The following is a 25,405-nucleotide window of genomic DNA, read 5'->3' as shown; positions in this document are numbered from 1 at the left end:
CACTTAGTTTTGTGAGATCTTTTTGAAGTTCTTCACAATCTGCTTTGCTCTTAACTATCTTGAGTAGTTTAGTATCATCTGCAAACTTTGCCACCTCACTGTTTACCCCTTTCTCCAGATCATTTATGAATAAATTGAATAGGATTGGTCCTAGGACTGACCCTTGGGGAACACCACTAGTTACCCCTCTCCATTCTGAGAATTTACCATTAATTCCTACCCTTTGTTCCCTGTCTTTTAACCAGTTCTCAATCCATGAAAGGACCTTCCCTTTTATCCCATGACAGCTTAATTTACGTAAGAGTCTTTGGTGAGGGACCTTGTCAAAGGCTTTCTGGAAATCTAAGTACACTATGTCCACTGGATCCCCCTTGTCCACATGTTTGTTGACCCCTTCAGAGAACTCTAATAGATTAGTAAGACACGATTTCCCTTTATAGAAACCATGTTGACTATTGCTCAACAGTTTATGTTTTTCTATGTGTCTGACAATTTTATTTTTAACTATTGTTTCAACTAATTTGCCCGGTACCGACGTTAGGCTTACCGGTCTGTAATTGCTGGGATCACCTCTAGAGTCCTTTTTAAATATTGGCGTTACATTAGCTAACTTCCAGTCATTGGGTACCAAAGCCGATTTAAAGGACAGGTTACAAACCTTAGTTAATAGTTCCGCAACTTCACATTTGAGTTCTTTCAGAACTCTTGGGTGAATGCCATCTGGTCCCGGTGACTTGTTAATGTTGAGTTTATCAATTAATTCCAAAACCTCCTCTAGTGACACTTCAGTCTGTGACAGTTCCTCAGATTTGTCACCTACAAAAGCCAGTTCAGGTTTGGGAATCTCCCTAACATCCTCAGCTGTGAAGACTGAAGCAAAGAATCCATTTAGTTTCTCCGCAATGACTTTATCGTCTTTAAGCGCTCCTTTTGTATTTCGATAGTCAAGGGGCCCCACTGGTTGTTTAGCAGGCTTCCTGCCTCTGATGTACTTAAAAAACATTTTGTTATTACCTTTGGAGTTTTTGGCTAGCCGTTCTTCAAACTCCTCTTTGGCTTTTCTTATTACACTCTTGCACTTAAGTTGACAGTGTTTGTGCTCCTTTCTATTTGCCTCACTAGGATATTTATTTGTTTTTCCTAAAGTCAATTAAGTATTTGAGGAAAAATTGTCAGAGTGGCCACCAGCAAGATTTGTTGGCCGCACTCTGAGGCCACCAAAAAATTTGTTTTGAGAACCCCTGCTCTAGAGCACCAGCTGGATTTTAAAGTGGCCACCCACTGACAACCTTTGAGAAAGGGAGGCAGCAGTACCACCACGTGACCTCTCCTAGGGCAAATCTCTCTCTGGCACAGCCAGACGCTGAGGGATGCAATCTGCAGCACATTGGAGTCATGGGGTGGGTGGGGAGGGTATGAATCTGGCTCAGTATGTATCCATCATGTCTATCTAGTACCACATTCCATAGCAGGGGTAGTCAATTTTTTGTCAAGGTACAAATTTCTTGGTCTAGGTATAGTCAAGGTCCAGACTCCAGACAAAATAATAATAAAAAGAAAACCCCAATGATAATAAGTAAATAAAAAGATTTTGGGGGTCTGTTCAAAAGCATCTGGTGGTCTAGATTTGGCCTCTGGGCTACCTATTGAATACCCCTGTTCTATAGGGTTCTTTAGCTCTAGTGGGTTAGACTGCAGTTGGGGAATAGAAATCATAGTATTTTTGTAAGAAAGGATTTGTACCATAAAATCTACATACCACTGTTATCTCTGACCACAAAGCTGAACTGTACTATATCTGTGTTTAGCAGAATGATGTATTGTGCATGCTTGCTTATACAATGGTCAGGAAAAAATTGATTAAACTGAAAAGCAAGCAAACCAAAAGATAGACTGCATATAACTGCTCAAACTGGAATTTGGCCAGGATGCTGGACTAACACACTCACTTTTGCATGAAGGTATTATGTGGTCAGGACTGGTTAACGCAGGGGTAGGCAACCTATGGCACGTGTGCCGAAGGCGGCATGTGAACTGATTTTCAGTGGCACTCACACTGCCAGGTCCTGGCCACCGGTCTGGGGGGCTCTGCATTTTAATTTAATTTTAAATGAAGCTTCTTAAACATTTTAAAAACCTTATTTACTCTACATACAACAATAGTTTAGTTATATATTATAGACTTATAGAAAGAGACCTTCTAAAAACATTAAAATGTATTACTGGCACGCAAAACCTTTAATTAGAGTGACTAAATGAAGACTCGGCACACCACTTCTGAAAGGTTGCTGACCCCTGGGTTAACGTCTGGAATTACCATTCCATGGGAAATACTGAAATTTAAAAAAAACATAGTTCTGCATCAGAACAAAACCTCAATATTTCTTGCAGAACAGAATTCCAAAATTTTGTTTTGAAAAATTAAAATGCCATTTCACTTCGACTTTTTTAAACAAAATTGATAAGGTTCTCTGAGCTGCACGAAAGTCCAACACCCATGCTTCCAAGCTCCCTGCCACAGAGCAGGGAGTCTAGAAGCCCTGAGAACCCAGAGCTGCCTGGCTCTGCAGCAGACCACCAGGCAGGTTGCCAGAGAACTGGCAAGAAACCTGCCTGGCTTCCATTGGAAGAGTCTGACACTGACACATTCCCATGGAACATTTTGATATAGTTGAATTGAAATTTTCCGACAGAAAACTGTTCCGTCAGAAAGTTTCCAACAAGCTCTACTCAGGATCTTTACATTGTGTCATCAGACAGATGGCATCTCATGGACCACAGTGATCTTTAGACAACATGCTGGAAACTGGCTCATTGCTGACTCAGAAGAATAGCACCTACTGAATCACTAATGCTATTTCCTGCAGCACCTAGCTTTTCCTGGATGTCCTCTATAAATGGAGGGCCAGACTTGAAAAAGTGTTCAGCACCCAGAAGCTTCCATTGTTACACTTATCACCAGATTGGCTCAAAAGCTCAGCACCCAATATGCTGGTTCTTTAGAAAATCTGTCCTCTTACCTTGGTGCCTAAATAGAAGCTGAGCAGTTTTGCTAATTTGGCTCTGATTGTACATGCAGAACTCTTTTCAAAATCTGGACCCTACTGTCAAGTGATGGATATTGCAACCACATGCAATATCTTTGGGGACCATAATGTATTCAATGTATGAATGGTTTATGTATCACTATGGGCCAGGGACTGTATGCAGCTCTAGGGGGAAGCTCCAGGAACCAAAAAACAGCGGGGGTGATTAAGATGAATCACTTAGGTTGTATACACCTCCAGAGAGGTACCTCCCACTGCAGAGGCTGCATATATTGCTTCTAACTGGGTTTTCCAGAGACCAACAGACAAAGAAAGGGCTTTTGATGTAAAACAGCTGGGTTTAAACTGACTCAGGCATTCTTTCTGATCCAGCAAATAGACAGGATCATCTGTTCATGGGGGAGGGGAGGCAACCCTTGTGGAAGGGTTGAAAAGACTTTGGCCAGTTTGGGCCCCATAAGACTGATCGGTGAGTCCTGTTATGTTTACTGTGCTTAAATCTGTTTTTATTATGTTTTCTCTGTAATGTTTTTACCTGAAGATTGAATGTGTTTGCTTAGGAAAAGTGGTGTATTAACTGCTGGTAAAAACACTGTTATTGCCTGCGGAGAGAAAACAAAGTGCAGGGGCTGTCTGTTAGCCAGTCTGTTCTGCTGGGGATATCACAGAGGATGGCAGGGGCTGTGAAGCCTTAAAATCCCGGTCAGGATGGGGAGAGATGTGGTTCTCCATCCAAGAGAGGTGCTGTCTGGGAGCGGGACACCTTAAGTGGGTGCCCTTGATGGACAATGGAAGGGAAATACAGGTGCCATTAATCCTGAAACTGTGACACTGAACCTCGCTGTCAAAGCCTACATTGGCTGGCTTATGCAAGCTGACTGGATCCCAGCCTTAGGCAGGATGGCAGTATGATGACTGAGTTACCTTTGATAATACAGTCCCAGCACCCAAACATGAGCCGTTTATTGTGCAGCAGCAAAGGGTTGTGATTAATGAGCACTGGTGGTTATGCAGGTGGTTCTTCAGAGCAGGGCCGGCTTTAGGCCTATTCCACCAATTCCCCCGAATCGGGCCCCTTGCCTAAGAGGACCCCGCGCCCAGTGAGAATCCCTTCCCTGGCTAGAGGCGCCTTTCTAATTTTTACTCACCTGGCAGTGCTCTGGGTGTTCGGTGGCACTTCGGCGGCGGGTCCTTCGCTTGCTCTGGGTCTTTGGCGGCACTTCGGCAGTGGGTCCTTCAGTGCCGCCGAAGACCTGGAGCGAGTGAAGGACCCACCGCCGAAGTGCCCCCGAAGACTTGGAGCACCACCCGGTGAGTACAAGCCCCACGTGTTTTTTTACGTGTGTGTGTGTGTGTGTGTGTGTTTTTTTGTTTTAGTCATCCCTGCCGGGGCCCCGTCGAAACAGTTCGAATTGGGCCCCGCACTTCCTAAAGCCGGCACTGCTTCAGAGAATCTCTTACATAGTTTTTCAAGCCCCTCAAGGCTCTAGCAGCATGATGAGGAGAGAAGAGGGAGTGAGAAGTGGAGTGAGGGACAGAACAGCACCAATCAAGGATGTTCTGGGAACATCTACCAGCTAGAGAGCAACAGTCCCTAAAGAAGTACTGGAAAGTACAATGCCTTATGCTTTCACAACATGTATTTACTGCTATTAGCATTATGACTAATGTTTGCAATTTCAGCTGAAACTCTGAATCACAACTTGAGGCCACTCTTTAGTCCTTCATCCAATTGCATTTTTAAACAAACAATGACCTACTGTATGGCACCATTCTTATCTACAGACACATCTCTGAGTATCCTGGTCTTGAAAGTCTGAGTCATAAATCCTTACTGACTCTTATAAATCTTTTCACCAAATCTGAACTATAATTTCTATATTTGACAGACATTAACAAAATGAGATTTTAGTTGATAATTAAAATGGATTTGGAAAGGGCCACTAACTCTCATTTTTATATCAGGCACTCTCTGAGAAGGAACTTTGCCCATACAAAGCGATGCAATTTCATGCCATTGCTTTTAACGTGTGCTAGAGGGTAAAGGATGCTCCTTTATTCGCAGAAATGTGGTTTGGGAAGGAGAGGGGGCTGCTGTGACCAAGTTCAACATTTGAGGCTCTCCCTGAAAGTCCAGAGGTTTGATATTGTAAAATAATGCACTGTTATGGCTGACATAGAATTCAGCAGAGCAGTTAAATGATTGGTTCATTTGTTCCTCATGAACAGTGTTGTATTGATGGCCTAGGAGATGTATAATTATTCACTAAACAGGGAAGGCACTGCCAGTGAATGCTCTCCCATCCCACCAATGTGCTGCTTCAAGTCACCACCTCTAGAACAGAATGGGCAATTCAGTTTCTATGCTCAATTCAGCCCTTGGACTTTCTGACAGGACTGTATATGAGGATGCTAATTAGTACTAACTGGGATGGTGAATTTTGATGTGACCTGACCACTGGGAACTGAACTCAACAACTCATTTCACATAACCCACAGAACATTTGGAAGGTAACTTCTTTCAGCCACTACCAAACTAGTCAGACTTGAATTAATGACCTTTGTATTCGATTAAAGATTTCTTGAGCCACCTCACTCACCTGCCAGTGGCTTTTTAGGCTGAAAATGAATATGTTGAGATAGTCATTCCTCTGAAGTCACATAATATCCATTACCAACATCCTTCTAAACTACAACTTCAGAGCCTTCAATACATCCTAATTAATTTAGATTTTAAATCCCTCAAGGCAAGAACCTTGGCTCAGATTGTCCCCTATGTAAGAGACGGAAAGCAGATTTTATGCCTGATTGGGCGAAAGGATTTGTTACCTCACAGAATGAAAAAGAATTTTAGGTCCTTTTATTTAAGCCAAGTAAGACGGGGGCGGGCAAACCTTTTGGCCTGAGGGCCACATCAGGTTTCTGAAATTGTATGGAGGGCCAGTTAGGGGAGGCTGTCTCCCCAAACAGCCAGGCATGGCCTGGCCCTTGCCCCCAATCAAACCCCCGCCCCCGCTTCTCACCCCTTGATGGCCCCCCCGGGACCCCTGGCCCATCCACCCCTCACTATCCCCTGAGCACCCCCAGACCCCCCACCCCTGACTTCCCCCCACCGCCCCATCCAACCCCTTCTTTCCTTCCTGACTGGGACCCCTGCCCCATCCAACCACCCCTTCTCCCTGGCCACCCCCAGAACTCCTGCCCCTGACTGCCCCCTGGCCTCTCCATCCAACCCCTCCTCTCCTTCCTGAATGCTCCCCTGGGACACCTGCCCCTATTCAACCCCCCTGTTCCCCGCCATCTGACCACCCGGACCCCTATTCACACCCCTGCCCCCCACCACCCTGAACAACTCTGCCCTCTATCCAACCCCCCTGCTCCCTGCCCCCTTACCGCGCTGCCTGGAGCACCGGTGGCTGGTGTCGCTACAGCCACACCACCCAGAGCACTGAGTCAGGCCGGCTCTGCATCACTGGCACAGTGAGCTGAGGCTGCTGGGGAGGGGAAACAGCAGGGGAGGGGCCGGGGACTAGCCTCCTGGGACAGGAGCTCAGGGGCCGGGCAGGAGGGTCCCACAGGCCGTAGTTTGCCCACCTCTGAGGTAAGAGGACAATGAAAATGGATCAGTCCCTCTTTTTTTACTCTGTCCCATAAAACAAGGACCAGGAGGTCGCACAGTGAAACTAAGGGCAGGAATTATTTATTTTGAATGAGAAATAATTCTAAATCAGCATGCTCACACATTGAATCTATTTCCCTATGTTAAGTTCTCCTCACACCTTCTATGGGCCATCTTAATTATCACTTCAAAAAGTTTTTTTTCCTCCTGCTAACGATAGCTCATCTCAATTGATTAGACTCTGCCTGTTGGTATGCATACTTCCACCTTTTCATGTTCTCTGTATGTATAAATATCTCCTGTCTGTGTGTTCCATTCTATGCATCCGAAGAAGTGAGCTTTAGCTCACGAAAGCTCATGCTACAATAAATTTGTTAGTCTTTAAGGTGCCACAAGTACTCCTGTTTTTCATGCTCACACAGAGTTCCTCAATCCCTCCAGCCTTCACAACAGCATAGGATGGATCCTCCAGTGACCTTCCCCTTCAGGGGTTTACTGCGTGTCTGCCACTGGGCAACCTTAACTGTGTTAGTGAAGTTTTGGAACATTTAGTTTCTTGCTGGAATTCCTGCATGATTTACTCCTGAGGGCATTCTGCACCAAAAAATTAAAAATTCTATGCATAATATTTTAAAATTCTGCAAATGTTATTTGTCAAATAAATATGAAGGCTCCAGCATGGCACTGGGGAGCACAGGCCACTGGTTGCACAGAGGTGGGAGATGACTGTGCAGCTCTCCACCTACCCCTGGACACTGACTCAGTGGTGTGGCTCCACCGAACTGTGACACAGCGTAAGGACGAGCCTGCCTCAGAGACACCCCAGGGCCCTGCCCATCTGTGCCAGGTGCACCAGGTAGGCTCAGCAAGGCAGGATCCAAGTGTGGAGGGGCTTAGTATGGGGGTATCCTGGTGTGGGTTGAGAGGGTTCTCTGTGGGGCAATCTGGGTACAGGTGGCTCAGTGGGGAATCTGGGTGTGGAGAGTTCTGGATGCACAGGGGCCTGTTAGGGGGTTCTGAGTGCAATGGTAATGGGACTCTACAGGGGGGTCCAGATGGAGGTTGTTGGGGATCAGCTGGAGAGCGCCTGGGGGTGAGGGGGGTTTGCACGTGGTGGGCTCAGTGTGGGGTCCAGATACTGAGGTTGTGGGGTAGGGATCCAGGTGCAATTGGTTGGGGATTGGTGGGGTGGGGATCTGGATGCGGGTGACTCGTTGGGGTGGTCCAGGTGCAGGGAGACTCACTGGGGGGCTTCTGAGTGTGTGGGGGGGAGGTGAGGCTCAGCAGAAGGGTCTGGGTATGATGGGGTCTGGATGCATGGGGGTTGGGCGGATGGAGGATCCTTCTCCCTGCAGCTGAGGAGTGATGGGTGCAGGAAGTCCTGGGTGGGGGTGGGTCTGATCTGGCCCTTGATGCCGTGCAGGGAAAGAGGGAGTCCCGTCCCCCCAGCCCAGACTAGCAGCTGAGCCTGGCACAGGGTCAGAGCCATCAGCCGGGTCTTCCCCAGTTCCGCCTCCTGCCCCACAGTGATTTACCTCTCTGGCGGCTGCCCTGGGCACCCGAAACATACTGCTGAGGAGGGTCGCATGACCACTCTTGTGCCTTCCTTTTGCTTCCCCATCAGAAAGTCATTTTTCTGTGGGGAAGCAAAGAAATCTGTGGGGGATATAAATTCTGTGCATGTGCAGTGGTGCAGAATTCCCCCAGGAGTAATGGTTGAAGAGGATTATGATGTGGAGAATGGCTGCCCACTACAGCCCTGCCTCCTCCAGATCAATGATCAAAGGAATAGAATGCATACAATATGACCAAAGGCTGAAGGAACTGGGTATGTTCCATTTGGAAAAAGAGATTAAGGGGGGATATGATTGTTACCTGAAATTGAGCCAGCTAGTAAGCTTAGGGAGGACTAATGACCCACCAGAGTCTGGAAGAAAGCAGCACGTTTATTATATCGATAGCTAAGCTCAAAAGGGGGTAGGGGTGTCCCATTCACACTCGCATACTCACGCTCCCAGGACAGGCATGGCACTGGAGATGTCAGGATCCTTCAAGGTAAGTGTCCCATAACACAGCGATGGACGGTGCGATGAAGGTAAGTCTTCCCGAGGCACAATGGAATGCAACGCAGCGAACCACTGGCCAGGCAGTCCGGGCGAAGGGACCTTAATGGGAGGTAGAAGCTTTTGAGTGCACTCCTGAGCACAGGGCCCCTTCCCCTTTTAAGGACCTGCTCCTCATGGCCTGCGACTAGAGATGACTTGGCTGCATCTGGTTGGTCACACTCCACCTCGGGCAATGTCCATACATTGGGTGTGTGAGTCCCACTTAATTAGAGTCCCAGACACCTTGTCTACCTGGGAGCTCTTCTGATCTTCCAGCTGTTCAACCAGCCCAATCATCCCACAAGCATTCCAGGAGGGAGGGGGAGAGGGAAAGCCACTCACAGGTATTCAGAGAGGGAGAGGAGACAAAAAGGGGGGGGGGGAGTATAACAGACCTTTTGAGCATACAGACCTTTTGAGCATAGCATACAGATCACTGCTGCTCCTACAACAATGATAGCTGTTTTCAGATACTTGAAAGGCTCCCACAAAAAAGATGGAAGTAGTTCTTTGTCCACAGAGGGCAGGACAAGAAACAGTGGGTTCAAACTACAGCATAGCAGATTTAGACTGAATCTTGGGAAAAAATTCCTAACTGTAAGAACAGTAGGACAATGGAACGGACTGCCTAGGGAGGCTGTGGAATCTTCTTCACTGGAGATTTTCAAAACGAGGCTGGACAGCCATCTGCCTTAGATGGTTTAGACCAGGGGTAGGCAACCTATGGCAGGTGTGCCAAAGGTGGCACGTGAGCTGATTTTCAGTGGCACTCACATTGCCCGGGTTCTGGCCACTGGTCCGGGGGGCTCTGCATTTTAATTTTATTTTAAATAAAGCTTCTTAAACATTTTAAAAACCTTATTTACTTTACATACAACAATAGTTTAGTTATATATTATAGAATTCTAGAAAGAGATCTTCTAAAAATGTTAAAAAGTATTACTGGCACACGAAACCTTAAATTAGAGTGAATAAATGAAGACTCAGCACAGCACTTCTGAAAGGTTGCCGACCCCTGGGTTAGACAACAAATCCTGCATCTTGGCAGGGGGTTAGACTAGATGACTCTTGTGGGCCCGTCTAATCTTATGATTCTAATGCAGAGGTGGGCAAACTGCGGTCTGCAGGACCCTCCTGCTGGGCCCATGAGCTCCCGGCTGGGGAAGCTAGCCCACAACCCCTCCCCTACTGTTCCCCCTCCCCCGGAGCCTCAGCTCACTGCACCGCCAGCACAATGCTCTGGGCAGTGGGGCTGCAGAGCTGCGACCTGACCCGGTGCCCCGGGCTGCGCAGTGGTGTGGCTGGCTGCAGTCAGGTGGCACAGCTACTTAGCACCGCCAGGCAGCGCAGTAAGGGGGCAGGGAGCGGGGGAGAGGGTTGGATAGAGGGCAGAGGAGTTTGGGGTGGTGGTCAGGGGTGTGGATAGGGGTTGGGACGGTCAGAGGGCAGGGAACAGGGGGGTTGAATGGGGCAGGAGTTCCGGGGGGGCAGTCAGGAAGGAGAGAGGAGGTTGGATGGGATGGCAGGGGACAGTCAGGGGTGGGGAATCCGGTGCTGGTCAGAGGACAGGGAGTGGGGGGTTGGATGGGGCAGGCGTCCTGGGAGGGGCTGTTGTGGGGGTGGGGGTGGATAGGGGGCAGGGAGCAGGGGCCAGGCCACACCTGGCTGTTTGGGGAACTGGCCCTCCATACAATTTCGGAAACCTGATGTGGCCCTCAGGCCAAAAAGTTTGCCTGCCCCTGTTCTAATGGAACATGGTCTCCACATGGGGCTTCCTTGGATCTGGCATTTCTTCTGCCATTTCCCTCTCCCCCACTCTGCTTCTTGCTTACCTTGACTTGCAGAAGGGCAACTCTTTTGTTTTTTCCTTGCCTGTAAGCTCCAGGCACACCTACTGTGTTATATAAATAACTAGAAGAATTCTTAGTATATAGAGAGATCTCTTAACGGATAGATCTGAAAACATCTGACCGAAGTGGCCAGGCATCTTTATCCCCATTCTACAGGTGAGAAAGCTGAGATCCAGGGAGGCTAGGGTATGTTATCAATTGATAGGGGGACTAGAGGGTCTGAATGCGTTTATAATACAGGTGGCTGGGAAAGGATTTGTGTGTGCGCGTAGAATCAGCAAAAATTAACAGTATTTAGTTTGCAGTGAATAAGTTCTTTGAAGTTTTTTGGGATTTTGTTAAAATCCTGAACATTTTCGGAACCAGTTTTTGGCTGCCATAGTGACCAAAATTCTGGGGGAAAAAAAGAAAGAAAGAAAGAAAGAAAAAAAGAAAAGCCATTTAAAAAAACCCCCAAACGAACCAAACCCAAAACTGTGTTCCACTGAAAATGGAAAATGAGTCTCCCCGGTTAGCATGAAACTCCGCTGGGCTTTGAAGCCCTCTCGGCCCGCCAGGGTAAGCAAGCGCGTTGCAGACAGAGCCCTGCCCTGGAACATGCTGCTGCTGCTGCTGCTGCTGCTGCTGCTGCCAGGAGCCCGCGCGAGCAGGACTCTGCTGCGGTTCCGTACCTGTTAAGCGCGGCGGCTTCGGAGAAGAGCAGCTGAGCGCTTCCTTCTGGCGATAAGATCTTCGCCCTCATTCGTCACAGCTGGCGGCGGCTGCCGCTGCACCGCTCGCAACTGCTTCTCTAGAGAAGCTGCTCGGGGGGTGGAAACAGAGCGAGTGGGGAGGAGCGATGCGATGCGATGCGATGCGATGCCCGGGGCTGCTCCCCAGAGACCTCGCTGCTCCTGGTGACCCCGCTCGCCATGTGATCCCGGCAGGGCTGAGGCTGGCTCCGAGATGGGAACCTTAGGGAAGAGGAAAGAGAACCCGTAAGCGAGCCGGGACTTTGCTTCGGGATCCCTCTCCGGGCGGGAGCTCCCTGGCGGCGCGAGGGGATGAAGAGGCGGCAGATGCGGGCGGGAGGGAATGCGGGGCAAATGGATGGGCCGGGGCTGTTCCCGGGGCCCCCCTCCCGCACGCGCGCTGAAAGGCAGAGTTAGCGGCGCCCAGACCCGCTCCTGGCTCCGGAGAGCCCGCGCTGGGCTGGAGCCTGGGCGGCTTGGCCAGAGCTGCCTTGCTGCCGCGCTTGCAGGGAGGCTGGGAAGTGACCTGCAAGGGAAAGCAGTGCCCTGAAGCTTGAAATCCAGGCTGCGGCATTAGCGTGTCTAAAGCCCATCGCTTTCCTACCCAATTACCCCGGGGGAAAGAGGGGAGGGAAATGGGGGGGTTAAAAGATCCTATTTCCCCATCTTGATTGTAACTTTCCCAGCTGGAGCTGGGCTTTTGTCTTGCTTTGAAAAGCGGGGTGGACTGAGAATATTACTTATTACCGAAAGTTGTAATAAGTGGGGTGGCCTAGCAGGAAAGCTGCTGGAGTGATCTTGCCTCCCCTGTGGTTGCTGTTGCAGGAATGTCCGAGCCTGTGGATCTCTTATTCTGTCTAAAAAATCTAGTCACCTGTCGCTTTGGGGTAACGTGCTTTAGTCTATAGTGTGGTGTATGAGAAGTCATCACTTTGGTGCCAGTCCTCTCACATGGGAACACCGCCTAGTGCTGGGTGCTAGCCCACAAGCTGACATTCATTACTTTGTGATTTCTTTTTCCCTTCAAAAGTTTGCAATGGAAATCCAGGGTGGAAAAAAAGAAGTCTGTTCACTTCCACTCCCCTTACACGCTGACTAACTGCTGTAAGTGGAGATATTTTTAATTAATTGATGAATTCAGCTACTGTCATTGATTAGTTACCCTCTGTACCCTGCTTTGAAAGCAGAAAGTGCCATGCTGTAAGCTCTGTGGGGTGGGGACTGACCTTATTTTGTGCACTGTTCAGTTCTGAGTGCGTTCTTGGCACCAGCCAAAATAATACACCTACTACATGTAACTTTTGTTTCACTGACACTATAATGCTGTAGCAGCCTGGCTTGAACGGGAGTTGGAAGGGAATCGACAAAGGGCACATTGTAAGCTAATCGGTTCCTTCCTGTTACCTAGACCCATAAAATGAGACCATGAGGTCACACAATAAAGCTAAGGGAAGGAACATTTAGACAAAATAGGAGACAGGCTGATACGTGCTGTGTGAAGAAGTCTAACTTCAACAGGAATGGATGGGGGTGTTTAGCATCTCTATCAGCAGCACCATCATACACTAGCTTTGTATTTCTGGTGATTTGGCTTCAAGCGTGGTCATACGTGACATGTGAAATGAGTGTCATGAACTACACAGCACTCTAATGGCAGAGAAATTGCAGATAAGGATTGAGATTCATTGCTGAAGCTATGGCGTGAGGGCTCTAGTCTCTTCGTTAGGCATGTATAACGCCCCTTGGAGCACAGACCTGGAGTCAGGGATGCCTGAATTCTTCTTTCAGCTCTGACACTAAAATCACTCCCCCTGTAGCTTGTCTTCCTTATCAGTAATAAACACAGAGTGGGTTTACACCAGAAACAATTTAACTCTAAAAACCTACCTTACAGGGCCTTGGCTAGATTTCATTAATTAATATCTTAAGTGCTTTGGTTATGAAAAACCCTGGGGGGTTATGAAAAACTGTATTGAATAAGTATTTAATATTTGCACCTGAACCGACAGGGGTTAAAACATGAGTTTCACTGCAGGGTTCGAACTGTGCATGAAGGAGATCTGCACTGCTGCTTACTGTACTAAGTTTTGTTCCAGGCAATGCCATCTGTGTCTTACTTCCACCATCAGTAAAATTCACCCCACATATGATTTTTAACGTTCTCTCTTAGAAGATGTTTCAGTGGGGTGCAACTTACATTCCTAGAAACGACTAACCGTTTTATTGAACGGAGCGGTAATCACTGACTGGAAACTATCAGGCCATATTTTCAAAGGCATTTCAAAATGGTGCCTTTAGCTTTGCAAATGCAAATTGGAGCACACATTTTATCTATGATTTTTGTGCCTTCTCAATTGCTTATGTTTTCATGAAAATTGTAATTTGTATGTACAAATAAGGTAAACTCAAATGTTTGTAAACACAGAAGCTTTTTGTACATACAAAACCTTTAGGTGTGAAAAATATGCATCTAATAATAGGCACTTGCAGAATTATGGGTGCAGTTTTAGTGGCCACCTTGGAAAGTCTGACCAATAAGGTTGTTAATACAGTCATTAGTAACTTACACTGAATTTTTCTTGCTAAGTGAACATTTACAGGAGTAGTTAAGTGTAGAAACAAAACATGTAACTATAAAATATTCCACTGTAAAATCATGCTGCTATTTCAGGCATGAGCTTTATCATTATTTCTTAACAGGTGTTTTTTTTTGTTTTGTTTTGTTTTTAAATGTCTTCCAGAATTGTTCAGGGTTTGACTACGGGCTTAAATCTATTCACTTTCATCATAGTACCCAAATGTAAATATCCATAGGCTGGATGGTCATTACTAGGACATTTTCCCAGTGTTATAATGTACATTGTTTGATTTTAGATGAAGTGTCAGATTATATGAATGCCTGTTGCTTTGCTTGGGAATTATGTTTACATTAAGATTGAAATATATAGATTTCAAAAAATGAAGAGCTCTATAACCATGCTCTAAAGAGGCATATTTTTGAGGTGAAATATATTTGATAAAGAGAGGTTTCTTTGGTTCATTTGCCAAGTGGGAGGGTTATGTTTTTCACCAACCCAAATCCAGGGAGCTAATTGCCTTTTAAATCTCTCCTCCTTTTCTAACCCGCAGTGGAGGCTTGTATGAAATTTGCCACTGCCTTGCTCTCATTGTACTCACTTGACTGTTGTCCTTTCCTTTAGGAAACCTGCACAAGGATGCAGCACTGCCCCTAAAACAGCACTTGAACTGAAGCAGATCAGTCCTTGTGCCTCCCATTCAAATCCTGCCCAGATTACTGAGTTCAGAATAATGATGCCTTTGGGACACTTAGCCAAAGGCGCCAGCCTGGAGAACCTCATTGAAACCTGCCTTCAGTCTTTTGGTGAGTCCTGATTTGAAACAATCATGTGTTAATGTTTTCAGACCTTTTGTACAGTAGCAGTTTAGGTAACTTGTGAAACGTTAAGATATAGTCAAGCATTTTATATATATATCTCTATATGAAATATGGATCTATAAATTTGTGTAATGTGATGAGAGTTTAAAATGATAACTTATTCTTTTCTGGGAAGACACTCCTAATCAGTACAGTAAAGTTACCAGGCATTTGAAGTGAAGTGATTTTCATTTCATTTTTTGTTACTCCATGCACAGAATGGAAAAATTCTTTGCACATGGATGGATGTTTAACAACTAAACGTTGGAAAATGGAGAATGCAATATTCTCAAACTGTGTAAATGTGTTTTATATTGTCTAGTCAGAAATTAGAAGAGTTGTTTTGTGGGCTAGGTGCAGTAAAGTAGGAATGCTTGTTACTTAATCAGAAGAGATACTTAAAAAAATCAGCTCTTGAGGAGAAAAGATTCAAGTGAAAAGCCCAATCATATACTTTTTGGCTTATGAATTATTCATGATTTGTTACTTTCACCAGCAAAATATCTACATTGAAGAGCACCATGTGAGATGTATAACTCATGCAAAAAACAAAAAAGATGCTTTCTATTTTCATTAGCAAACACTATTTTTGATATTTTATGGAATCAAATGGAGGGCTTCAAAGCCTTAATAAAGAATAAAGATAGAAATCTAAGTATTTTCAAATCATTTGTTTTTTAAATGATGTATTTCTTTCACTATACAGTATTATTTTCTTTTATTACTGCCAATATTATAGACTTCCATTTCAGTCCCTAGCAGCAGCTTGTGGCATCCCATTTATCTGTAGAGTTCACCTTTTTAATAGCTGTAAACAAACATGAAAACTGCAGATTTTTCAAATGGAGATGAAGCTGAGTATGACACTGATGTTTCTAAATGTTCAACAAGCTACTTGTTGTCAATTGCAAAAAAATAGGCAGAGCAGTGGAAGTTGTATTTGTACATATACATAGGGTGAGTTGCAGTTCGATGGGTTTCTTTTCAGTGAAGGATTTATAGGAGTTAAATAAGACTTAGTATTGATATGGTGCTTTACCTCTTCAAAGCACTCTACAAACCATGACTAATCCTTGCAACACCTCAGTGAGGAAAGCATGCATTTTACTTACTGATTATGAAGAATTTGCAAGGGAAGACGTACATATCTGCAGAAGAAGAGAACCAACAATCCTTTTCTCCTCCATCCAGTTTTATTGAATTTTACTACGTAAGAAAATCCATTAAACCACTAAAAAGCCCTCACTCTTACACAAATGTTAGTAGTTCTGGGGTTTTTTGCATCTCTCTTCAGACAAAATGAGCCAAACTAAGTGATAAAGTAAGCCTATATACACATATTTTATTTGTTTTAGCTCATTAACCAATCTTCTCAATTTGTACCTGTATTTTTATAAAAGAAAAGGGATTATGCATTTTATATTAAAAGCTAGCAGAATGGTTGCAGTGACTTATTTCAAATAATGTAGGTGAAATCCTGACCCCATTGACATCAATGTGGTGTTTGCCATGGACTTTAATGAGGCCAGGATTTCATCCAGTATTCCTATTTGTTTAGTCAATATACATATTTTGTGTCAATTATATTTTAATCCTTCGAAATGAAGAATAATAATGCATATGTAACCATAAGATTTATGGAAGAGCTTATTTGAGAGAACTCTGTTGTATTGTAGAAATCTACATATTCTTATATAAGCCAAAGGCACTTCCATTCTCCAGTCTCTTCCATTCAGTGAGCTTATACAAATAGGCTTCCTATATAGCTTGTGTTTTGTTTTCCTTGAAACTGTGCAAATTCTTAAAATATCTTGGGACTTCACAGTAGAGTATTTAAATAAAGCATGAAATGAGGCTGGTACAACTACATAAAGACGTTGCTTACAGAGGGTTAACTACAAACATCTTGCAAACAACCTTCACTGGAGTCCATTTCAGGAGAGGGGATGGGAAGACAAAATTTTGCTCTGTGATCAGGTAAAAAAAAAAGTGTTAGATGCTGAATCAGTACAAGTCAAACAGCAGACTGAGTGAGTCCACTCTATGCCTGAAATTGCAGTGCATGCTACCCAGTTACCATGGACAATCACAATTCTATTCCAGACTGAATTTTTCTTCCTTCTGCAACTCAGAAAATCACTCTAGAAAACACTCTGATTTGCAAGGTTTTATAGATAACCACCCCGATAAATCTAGTGCTGGAAACTGTGCAATGTTTTACTTTAATGTTAGATCTACATTTTATTAAATTAGTATTTGAAGCACAGTAGGGAAACTAATGCTTAGGGTTACTTGGTGAAAAAGAGTTCTCTGCTATGAAAATTCAGTATATAATAGCCCCAAAAGAAGGCACACAAGATGCTTTAAAATGCACACTGTACATTATGCTATTCCATTAATATTTGCAATAGCACCTAGAGGTCCCAGTCAGAGATCACATCCCCATTGTGTTCGGTACTGCACACAGACAAAAACTGTTTGAAAATGGATGTGTGTCTAATAGGCAATAAAGGCTGGCAGCACTAGTGGAGTGTAGGTGGGAGCTGACAGCCCTATTCCCTATCAGAGATGATAATTAGCACAGGGCCAAGTCAAGTAGTCTTAAAAATGAAGACAAATAGTTTGCACTTGTTTTGTGTCATGCAGTGGGAAAGGGGAAACCAGTGAAGGGATGCAATGAGCGAGGAAGATGGTGAATGGATGTAAGGCGGGATGGGGCAAATGACCTTTGTCAAGAACAGAAACGAGCAAGTTGAAGTGACAAGATGTGAGATAAAGAGGACCTGTATCAAGGTTTAGCAGTGTGAACAGAGAGGAAAGGTCAGATCTAGGAGATGTGTGTGTAGGAAAAAGCAAGATTTAGGCAGTGCCTAGAAGTGTGGGTCCAGAGAGGGGGCTGGGTCAAAGACAATGGGCCTCAATGTTGGGAAGGATGTTAGTGTTGTACATAGTGACAATGAAAGTGGGAAGGGCTTTAGGGGAAAAGATCAAGAACTCAAGAACTCAATTTTGGCTATGTTGAGCTTAAACTGATAGCTAAATATCTACAAGGAGTTTTCTGAAAGACAGTTTTGAATTTTAGTTTGGAAGGAATGAGGGAGGTCTGGAGTGGAAAGGTAGATCTGAGGGTATGTCTACACTCCAAGGTAAGCTCAAAGTTAGTGCAACAAAGAATCCTGTGGCACCTTATAGACTAACAGTTAGTCTATAAGGTGCCACAGGATTCTTTGTTGCTTTTACAGATCCAGACTAACACGGCTACCCCTCTGATACTCAAAGTTAGTAGAACTCAAGTTAATAAACCCAGGGTCTGCTAACCTAGGGTTTGAGCATCTGTACTCATTTGTAACCCAGGTTAGGAATTACTCAACCCTGGGTCTGAACCTGATGCGCCAGCATCTATAGGGAATTATGTGGGCCTTAGTCCAACCACTCATATACCAGACTTCCTAGAGCCCCCCAAAATGTAGCTGCTTTAGCCCTTTGTTCAGATGCAGTGTGAGAAAAAACTTGAATGTCCAGAGGACAAAGACTCAGCCCATGGCATCGTGGAATGTTTTCGGTAGACTCCCTGACCATGAGTCCTACGAGGCTGTGTCTACACTGCAAACCAATAGGGCTTGATCCCTGTGTCCCGGTTTGACTCAGGCTTGGATATGCCACCCCTGTGTGGCCCTGAGACCTTGGAGCTGAGTTCTGGGTTAGTGTGATTTGTGTAAAGAGGGGTGGTTAGGTTGAGCCTCAGTTTGAACTTTGGGCTTATACTGTAGGATAGACATATCCTGAGTCATCCATGTAAAGATGATACTTAAAATCATATTACTGAATGAGATCTCCAGCGACAGGGAGAAGAGGAAAGGTGCCAAGAATGGAGCTTTGTGGGAACCGCAATGAGGGCTAGAGTGAGGATTAATGGGATCCATCTTGCGAATGAAACATTGATAGCAACTAGAGAGATAGGAGGAGAACCAGGAAAGGAGAGAGAGGACAAGCTATTAAGAACATGTTTCAGAGTTGCAGCTGTGTTAGTCTGTATCCGCAAAAAGAACAGGAGTACTTGTGGCCATAGGCGGCAGGTTTGTATAATTTTTGGTGGGGCCCAAAATGGTGGGGCCCCGCCGCTCCCGCCCTGTAAGCCGATATTAAAAAAAAAGCTACAATGCGTCAGTGCCACAAGATTACAAGGGTCAATTAAAAGTGGAAAGTCAGAAGCAGCACTTGCCTACTTCAATATACAGTATTATATTTTGTTGCACCTGTTGTGATGAAGTGGGAATGTTCTTAATATTTTCTCTGAATACTGTGTGGGTGCCTCAGTTTCCCCTGCAAGATGCCAACTGAAGGTGTTGGGGACAAAGAGATCAGGTGGCCTCCTTGTCCAGAAGAGACACAGAGGCCAGAGGAGGGAGTGTCAGTTTGGAGCTGGCTGGGGAAATGGGGAGAGACCCAGAACTTGGTTCTGGGCTCCCCACCCCCCAAGATGGAACTGACAGAGGGGTCCTGTTTTCTGTACCAACAAGCTCTGTTTAAACTGTGTTCCCGTCATCTAATAAACCTTCTGTTTTACTGTCTGGCTGAGAGTCACATCTGACTGTGGAGTTGGGGTGCAGGACCTTTGGTTGCCCCAGGACCAGCCTGGGCAGACTCACTTTGGAAAGTGCATGACGTGGAAGGGCATGCTGAATGCTCCGAGGTCAGACCCAGGAAGGTGTAAGCTTCTTGCCCTGGAGACAGTATGCTCCGAGAGAGGAGGCTCCCCCAGAGTCCTGACTGGCTTTGTATGGAGTTGTTCCAAAGCATCACAGCATCCCCTTCCACACCGTGCACTTCCCAGAAGTCCGCACAGGCACTAACACTCCCTCCTCCGGCCTTTGTCTCTTTTCCAGGCATTAGGAGGCCACCCGATCTCTCTGTTCTCCAACACCTTCAGTTGGCACCTTGCAGGGGAAACTGATTTGGGAGAAATGAAGTAAAAGCTGCCCAAACCGAGCTTGAGCACTCCTGAATTTTGAGGTGTTCAAATCTGGAAGGCAGGTGCTGGGGGTGGGAGAGGGCTGTGGGCTCCATGGGGGAGCTTGGCAGCAACTGTCTGGAGCTGCACGGAGCCAGACACGCTGGTCTGAGTGGCACAGTAAGCGGTTTGGGGGTTGGAGAAGAGGTAAGGAGTTCCGGGGGGCAGTCAGGGGACAAGGAGCAGGGGGGGTTGGATGGGGCAGAGGTTCGAAGGGGCAGTCAGGGGGCAGGCAGCAATTGGATAGGCATGGGAGTCCAGGAGGTTTATCAGGGGACAGGTAGGGGGTGCGGTCCTGGGGGGGAAGTTGGGTGGGGTCTCAGGAGGGGGCAGTTGGGGACAAGGAGAAGGGAGGCTTAGTTAGGGGCTGAGGTCCCAAGGGGCAGGGGTCTCGGGAGGGAGTAATCGGGGAACAAGGACCAGTGGTGCTTAGATATGGGGTGGAGGTCCTGGGGGGGCAGTTGGGGCAGGAGTCTGGGGAGGGGGCAATCAGCTGCGGGGATCCCAGAGCCCTTTAAATCCCAGTCCCGGCTGGGAGTCAGAGGGCTCTGGGCTGCCTGCAACCGCGGGGAGCCCAGAGCCTTTTAAATCCCAGCCGCGGCCGGGAACCAGAGGGCTCTGCGCTGCCCGCTGTGGAGGGGAGCACAGACCCCTTTAAATCTCAGCCGCGGCTGGGATTTAAAGGGCTCTGGGCTGCCTGCAACCGTGGGGAGCCCAGAGCCTTTTAAATCCCAGCTGCGGCCGGGATTCAGAGGGCTCTGGGCTGCCCGCTGCGCCAGGGAGCCCAGAGCCTTTTAAATCCCAGCCGCAGCCGGGACTCAGAGGGCTCTGGGCTCCCCGCTGCGGCGGGGAGCTCAGAGCCCTTTAAATCCCAGCCGCGGCTGGGAATCAGAGGGCTCTGGGCTGCCCGCTGCGGTGGGGAGCTCAGAGCCTTTTAAATCCCAGCCGCGGCCGGGAATCAGAGGGCTCTGGGCTGCCCGCTGCGGCGGGGAGCCCAGAGCCCTTTAAATCCCAGCCGCAGCCGGGAATCAGAGGGCTCTGGGCTGCCCGCTGCGGCGGGGAGCCCAGAGCCCTTTAAATCCCAGCCGCGGCTGGGAATCAGAGGGCTCTGGGCTGCCCGCCGCGGCGGGGAGCCCAGAGCCCTTTAAATCCCAGCCGCGGCTGGGAATCAGAGGGCACTGGGCTGCCCGCTGCGGTGGGGAGCTCAGAGCCTTTTAAATCCCAGCCGCGGCCGGGAATCAGAGGGCTCTGGGCTGCCCGCTGCGGCGGGGAGCTCAGAGCCTTTTAAATCCCAGCTGCGGCCGGGACTCAGAGGGCTCTGGGCTGCCCGCTGCGGCGGGGAGCTCAGAGCCTTTTAAATCCCAGGCGCGGCCGGGAATCAGAGGGCTCTGGGCTGCCCGCTGCGGCGGGGAGCTCAGAGCCTTTTAAATCCCAGCCGTGGCAGGGACTCAGAGGGCTCTGGGTTGCCTGCTGCGGCGGGGAGCTCAGAGCCTTTTAAATCCCAGCCGCGGCAGGGACTCAGAGGGCTCTGGGCTGCCCGCTGCGGCGGGGAGCCCAGAGCCCTTTAAATCCCAGGCGCGGCCGGGAATCAGAGGGCTCTGGGCTGCCCGCTGCGGCGGGGAGCTCAGAGCCCTCTGATTCCCGGCCCCGCAGCTGGGATTTAAAAGGCTCTGGGCTCCCCGCGGTTGCAGGCAGCCCAGAGCCCTCTGATTCCCGGCCACGGCTGGGATTTAAAGGGCTCTGGGCTGCCGGCAGCGCAGAGCAGGGGAGAAACCTAGCTCCAGATATTGCTGGAGCAGAGCCCCTGTCTGTGAATATTCCTGGGGCTAAAGCCCCAGGAGCCCATATAAGTTGGCGCCCATGCTTGTGGCACCTTAGAGACTAACAAATTTATTTGAGCATAAGCTTTCGTGGGCTACAGCCCACTTCATCGGATGCATAGAATGGAACATATAGTGAGGATATATATATACATACAGAGAACATGAAAAGGTGGGAGTTCCCCTACCAACTCTAAGAGGCTAATTAATTAAGATGAGCTATTGTCAGCAGGAGGAAAAAAAACTTTTGTAGTGATAATCAAGATAGCCCATTTAAGACAGTTTGACAAGAAGGTGTGAGGATACTTAACGTGGGTAAATAGATTTAATATGTGTAATGGCTCAACCATTCCCAGTCTCTATTTAAGCCTAAATTGATAGTATCTAGTTTGCACATTAATTCAAGTTCAGCAGTTTCTCGTTGGAGTCTGTTTTTGAAGCTTTTCTGTTGCAAAATTGCCACCTTTAAATCTGTTACTGAGTGGTCAGAGAGGTTGAAGTGTACTGGTTTTTGAATGTTATGATTCCTGATGTCAGATTTGTGTCCATTTATTCTTTTGCATAGAGACTGTCTGCTTTGGCCAATGTACATGGCAGAGGGGCATTGCTGGCACATGATGGCATATATCACATTGGTAGATGTGCAGGTGAACGAGCCCCTGATAGTGTGGCTGATAGTGTGATGTGATTAGGTCCTATGATGGTGTCGCTTGAATAGATATGTGGACAGAGTTGGCATCGGGCTTTGTTGCAAGGATATGTTCCTGGGTTAGTGTTTTTCAACCTCTCTGGCCACTCAGTAACAGATTTAAAGGTGGCAATTTTGCAACAGAAAAGCTTCCAAAACAGACTCCATCGAGAAACTGCTGATCTTGAATTAATATGCATGAGAGAAATCACAATTTCAGTGATAAGGACAGGGAAGAGACAGTGGTGATGGGAGTAAGGAAGGGAGGGGGAGGTGCCCTTGGATCATGTCAGTTTTCTTTTTGAAGAATGTAGCAAGATCCCGAGCAGACAGGGAGGAGGGTCTGAGTAAATTGCAGGTGGCAAAAGGGGCTGAGGCTGCGAGTTTGGGAACACTGAGAGTGCAGAAGTTGTGCTGCTTGGCTAAAGATACAGCACAACGTTAGAGAGTGAATTTGTAGTAGAAGTAGTCTGTATTAGTGTCACTTCTCATTAAAAGAGCATTTCAGAAGCACAGATAACAGAGCGTGTCACCAACAATGACACTGGGTCTGAAAAAGAGCCTATTGAATCCAGTGTTTTCATATCATGTCTGTTCAATTTACAAGTCAAAAGAAGGGTTTTCCAACTGACATCCTGCAAACTCAGTCTGGGATCTGCAACTCAAGTTGGGCTTTCTGCCTCTTACATCACTGCCAGTAATAAAGATTCTTTAAACCTCCATTTTGTTGATGCTTGAGGTAGAATAGAAGCTAACTTGTTCTTCCCCAGCTGTATTGGCTCTGTGGTGCTGACAGTGTCTGATTTAAACAAACACAGGCAATAGATATCTTGAACAAGACAGTTCCATTTTTAGTCACTTTTCTGACAGAAACCTTAACCTGTGAATCAGGCAGGCAGCAAGCTGTGGCACAGGAAGGGCTAAACACATTTGATAAATGATCTAATTTAAATACATGAGGCTCAGTGTTGATATTTTAAGTCCAGAAAGTGTGATATTCCTTCACAGAATAGCTTGGCTAGTCAACAGCTGAAAGGATGAATATTTCAGTGGTGGTCACTGGATGACCATGTCTGTCAGCTGTATGTACACTGGGCATGGACATGTGAACTGTTCACAACACGCTGGTCTACACCAGCTTCTTCTGTAATTATGAGCATAGCATTCTGGGGTTTGAGATCCATTATGTAGAAGTCTGTCATAGCTGGTAATTTTGCACTTAATTATATGTGTGTGTAAGTAAAAAGTTTGGTGATAAGAGCCCTCCCCGTTGTATCTCTCCCAGATAACTCTACCTTTGGGTTTATCATGATTAGGGTTTAGAGAGGTCATTAGAAAACTGCAACTAACATGTTCAAAACTAGTGTAGATCAGGTAGTTTAGGCTTTAATATAGACTAAGCTCATTGAGTTGAAGCCTAGGGCTGGTCTAGAACAGGCTAAAACAGGGGTGGGCGAACTGTGGCCCCTGGGCCGGATCCGGCCCACCAGCTGTTTTAAGCCGGCCCTTGAGCTCCCGCTGGGGAACAGGGTCTGGGGCTTGCCCCACTCCGGCGCTCCAGCTGGGGAGCAGGGTCGGGAGCTGTTCCATGCAGTTCCCAGAAGCAGCCACATAGCCCTGCTCCAGGGCTCCAGCCAGGGCACGGGGTTGAGGGCCACTCCACATGGCTCCCAGAGGCAGTGGCATGGCCCTCCTCTAGCTCCTATGCGCTCCAATGGCCCCCTCCGGTGCTCCAATGGGAGCTGTAGGGGTGGTGCCTGCAGATGGGGCAGTGTGCAGAGCTGCCTGGCTGCACAGGACATGCCGCTGCTTCCGGGAGCTGCTTGAGGTAAGTGCCGCCGGGAGCCTGCACCCCTGAGTCTCTCCCCACGCCCCAACCCCTTGCCTCAGCCCTGATCCCGCTCCCACCCTCCAAACCCCTTGATCCCAGCCTGAAGCACCCTCCTGCACCCCAAACATCTCATCCCTAGCCCCACCCCAGAGATTGCACCTCCAGCTGAAGCCCTCACCCCCCCCCCCCGCGCACCTCTCTTCTCCACCCCAGCCCCCTCCCAGACCCTGAACTCATCATTTCTGGCCCCACCCCAGAGCCCGCACCCCAACCCCAATTTTGTGAGCATTCCTGGCCCGTCATACAATTTCTATTCCCAGATGTGGCCCTCGGGCCAAAAAGTTTGCCCACCCCTGGGCTAAAAGATATTTTAAGTGTGTTAGCAAAATTGTTGTTAAGCATGTTTTAAAACCCTAATGTAAACAGGGCAAGTTGTATTTTAACTTACATTAGGGAGGAGAAGTGACCATTAGAGTTTTAAAATGTATTAGTTAAAATGTTTTAAAACCCCACCCTTTCTCCTAAATACAGCCAGCCCCTAGGGGGAAGCGTAGGCCTCCACTCAAGCTTATGTATTAGGGTGAAATTCTGGCCCCACTGAGGTCAGTGGAAGTTGTTCTATTGACCATTGTGGCTAGAATTTGCAGATAATGTCTATCTGCTTTGTCTACACTAGAGTTTCAGAACATGAGCAAACACCTAACACACCTTTTTACTTATGTATCAGAGGGGTAGCCGTGTTAGTCTGGTTCTGTAGAAGCAGCAAAGAATCCTGTGGCACCTTATAGACTAACAGACGTTTTGCAGCATGAGCTTTCGTGCAAGCTTGCATCCGAAGACGTGGGTATTCACCCACGAAAGCTCATGCTGCAAAACGTCTGTTAGTCTATAAGGTGCCACAGGATTCTTTGCTGCTTTTTACTTATGTGACAAACCCTTCCATCGTGCTTTAAAAAGCAGTGCAGGCTTCCTCTGGTGATGCTGTGAGGACCTTAAGTCTTTGAAATTTATATTGTATACAACATTCCGTCATCAGATCAGTCAACTGTCCAAGATTTAACTACTGCCCTCTGAACATGGTTTTTCCCCCCCTAGTGCTAATAAGATAAGACAGTGCTTTCCTATTTATGCGTTTCATCTTTCTAGACAACCAGGGGACCCTTTAGGTCTCACCACAGACCTGTAATCCTAAACAGCAAAGAAGAAAGCTTATTAGTAAAAGGATGCTTGAAACAGCTTCCTTAAATGCATGTCACGATTCACATCC

The 25,405-nt window shown here is 47.0% G+C and overlaps 1 protein-coding gene across 3 annotated transcripts in view; it reads left to right on the top strand.

Annotated features, from left to right (window-relative positions):
- Window positions 1-11,450: 11,450 nt before the first annotated feature.
- The window catches only part of RASGRP1 (RAS guanyl releasing protein 1), an 85,314-nt gene continuing 71,359 nt past the window's right edge, over window positions 11,451-25,405 (top strand). For 2 of the 3 annotated variants that reach the window (XM_045013709.1, XR_006578864.1), the window contains exons 1-2: window positions 11,451-11,598; window positions 14,553-14,734. In XM_045013709.1, coding sequence (XP_044869644.1) covers window positions 11,567-11,598; window positions 14,553-14,734 — 214 coding nt within the window. In that variant the 5' untranslated portion in view covers window positions 11,451-11,566. Of the gene's footprint in view, window positions 11,599-12,382; window positions 12,457-14,552; window positions 14,735-25,405 lie in introns of all 3 variants that reach the window. The other variant, XM_045013710.1, reaches the window with a different exon arrangement.

The sequence above is a fragment of the Mauremys mutica genome, chromosome 4 (genome assembly GCF_020497125.1).
Source record: "Mauremys mutica isolate MM-2020 ecotype Southern chromosome 4, ASM2049712v1, whole genome shotgun sequence".
In the NCBI taxonomy this organism is placed as follows: domain Eukaryota; kingdom Metazoa; phylum Chordata; order Testudines; family Geoemydidae; genus Mauremys; species Mauremys mutica.
This window is presented reverse-complemented; position numbering and strand designations above follow the sequence as displayed.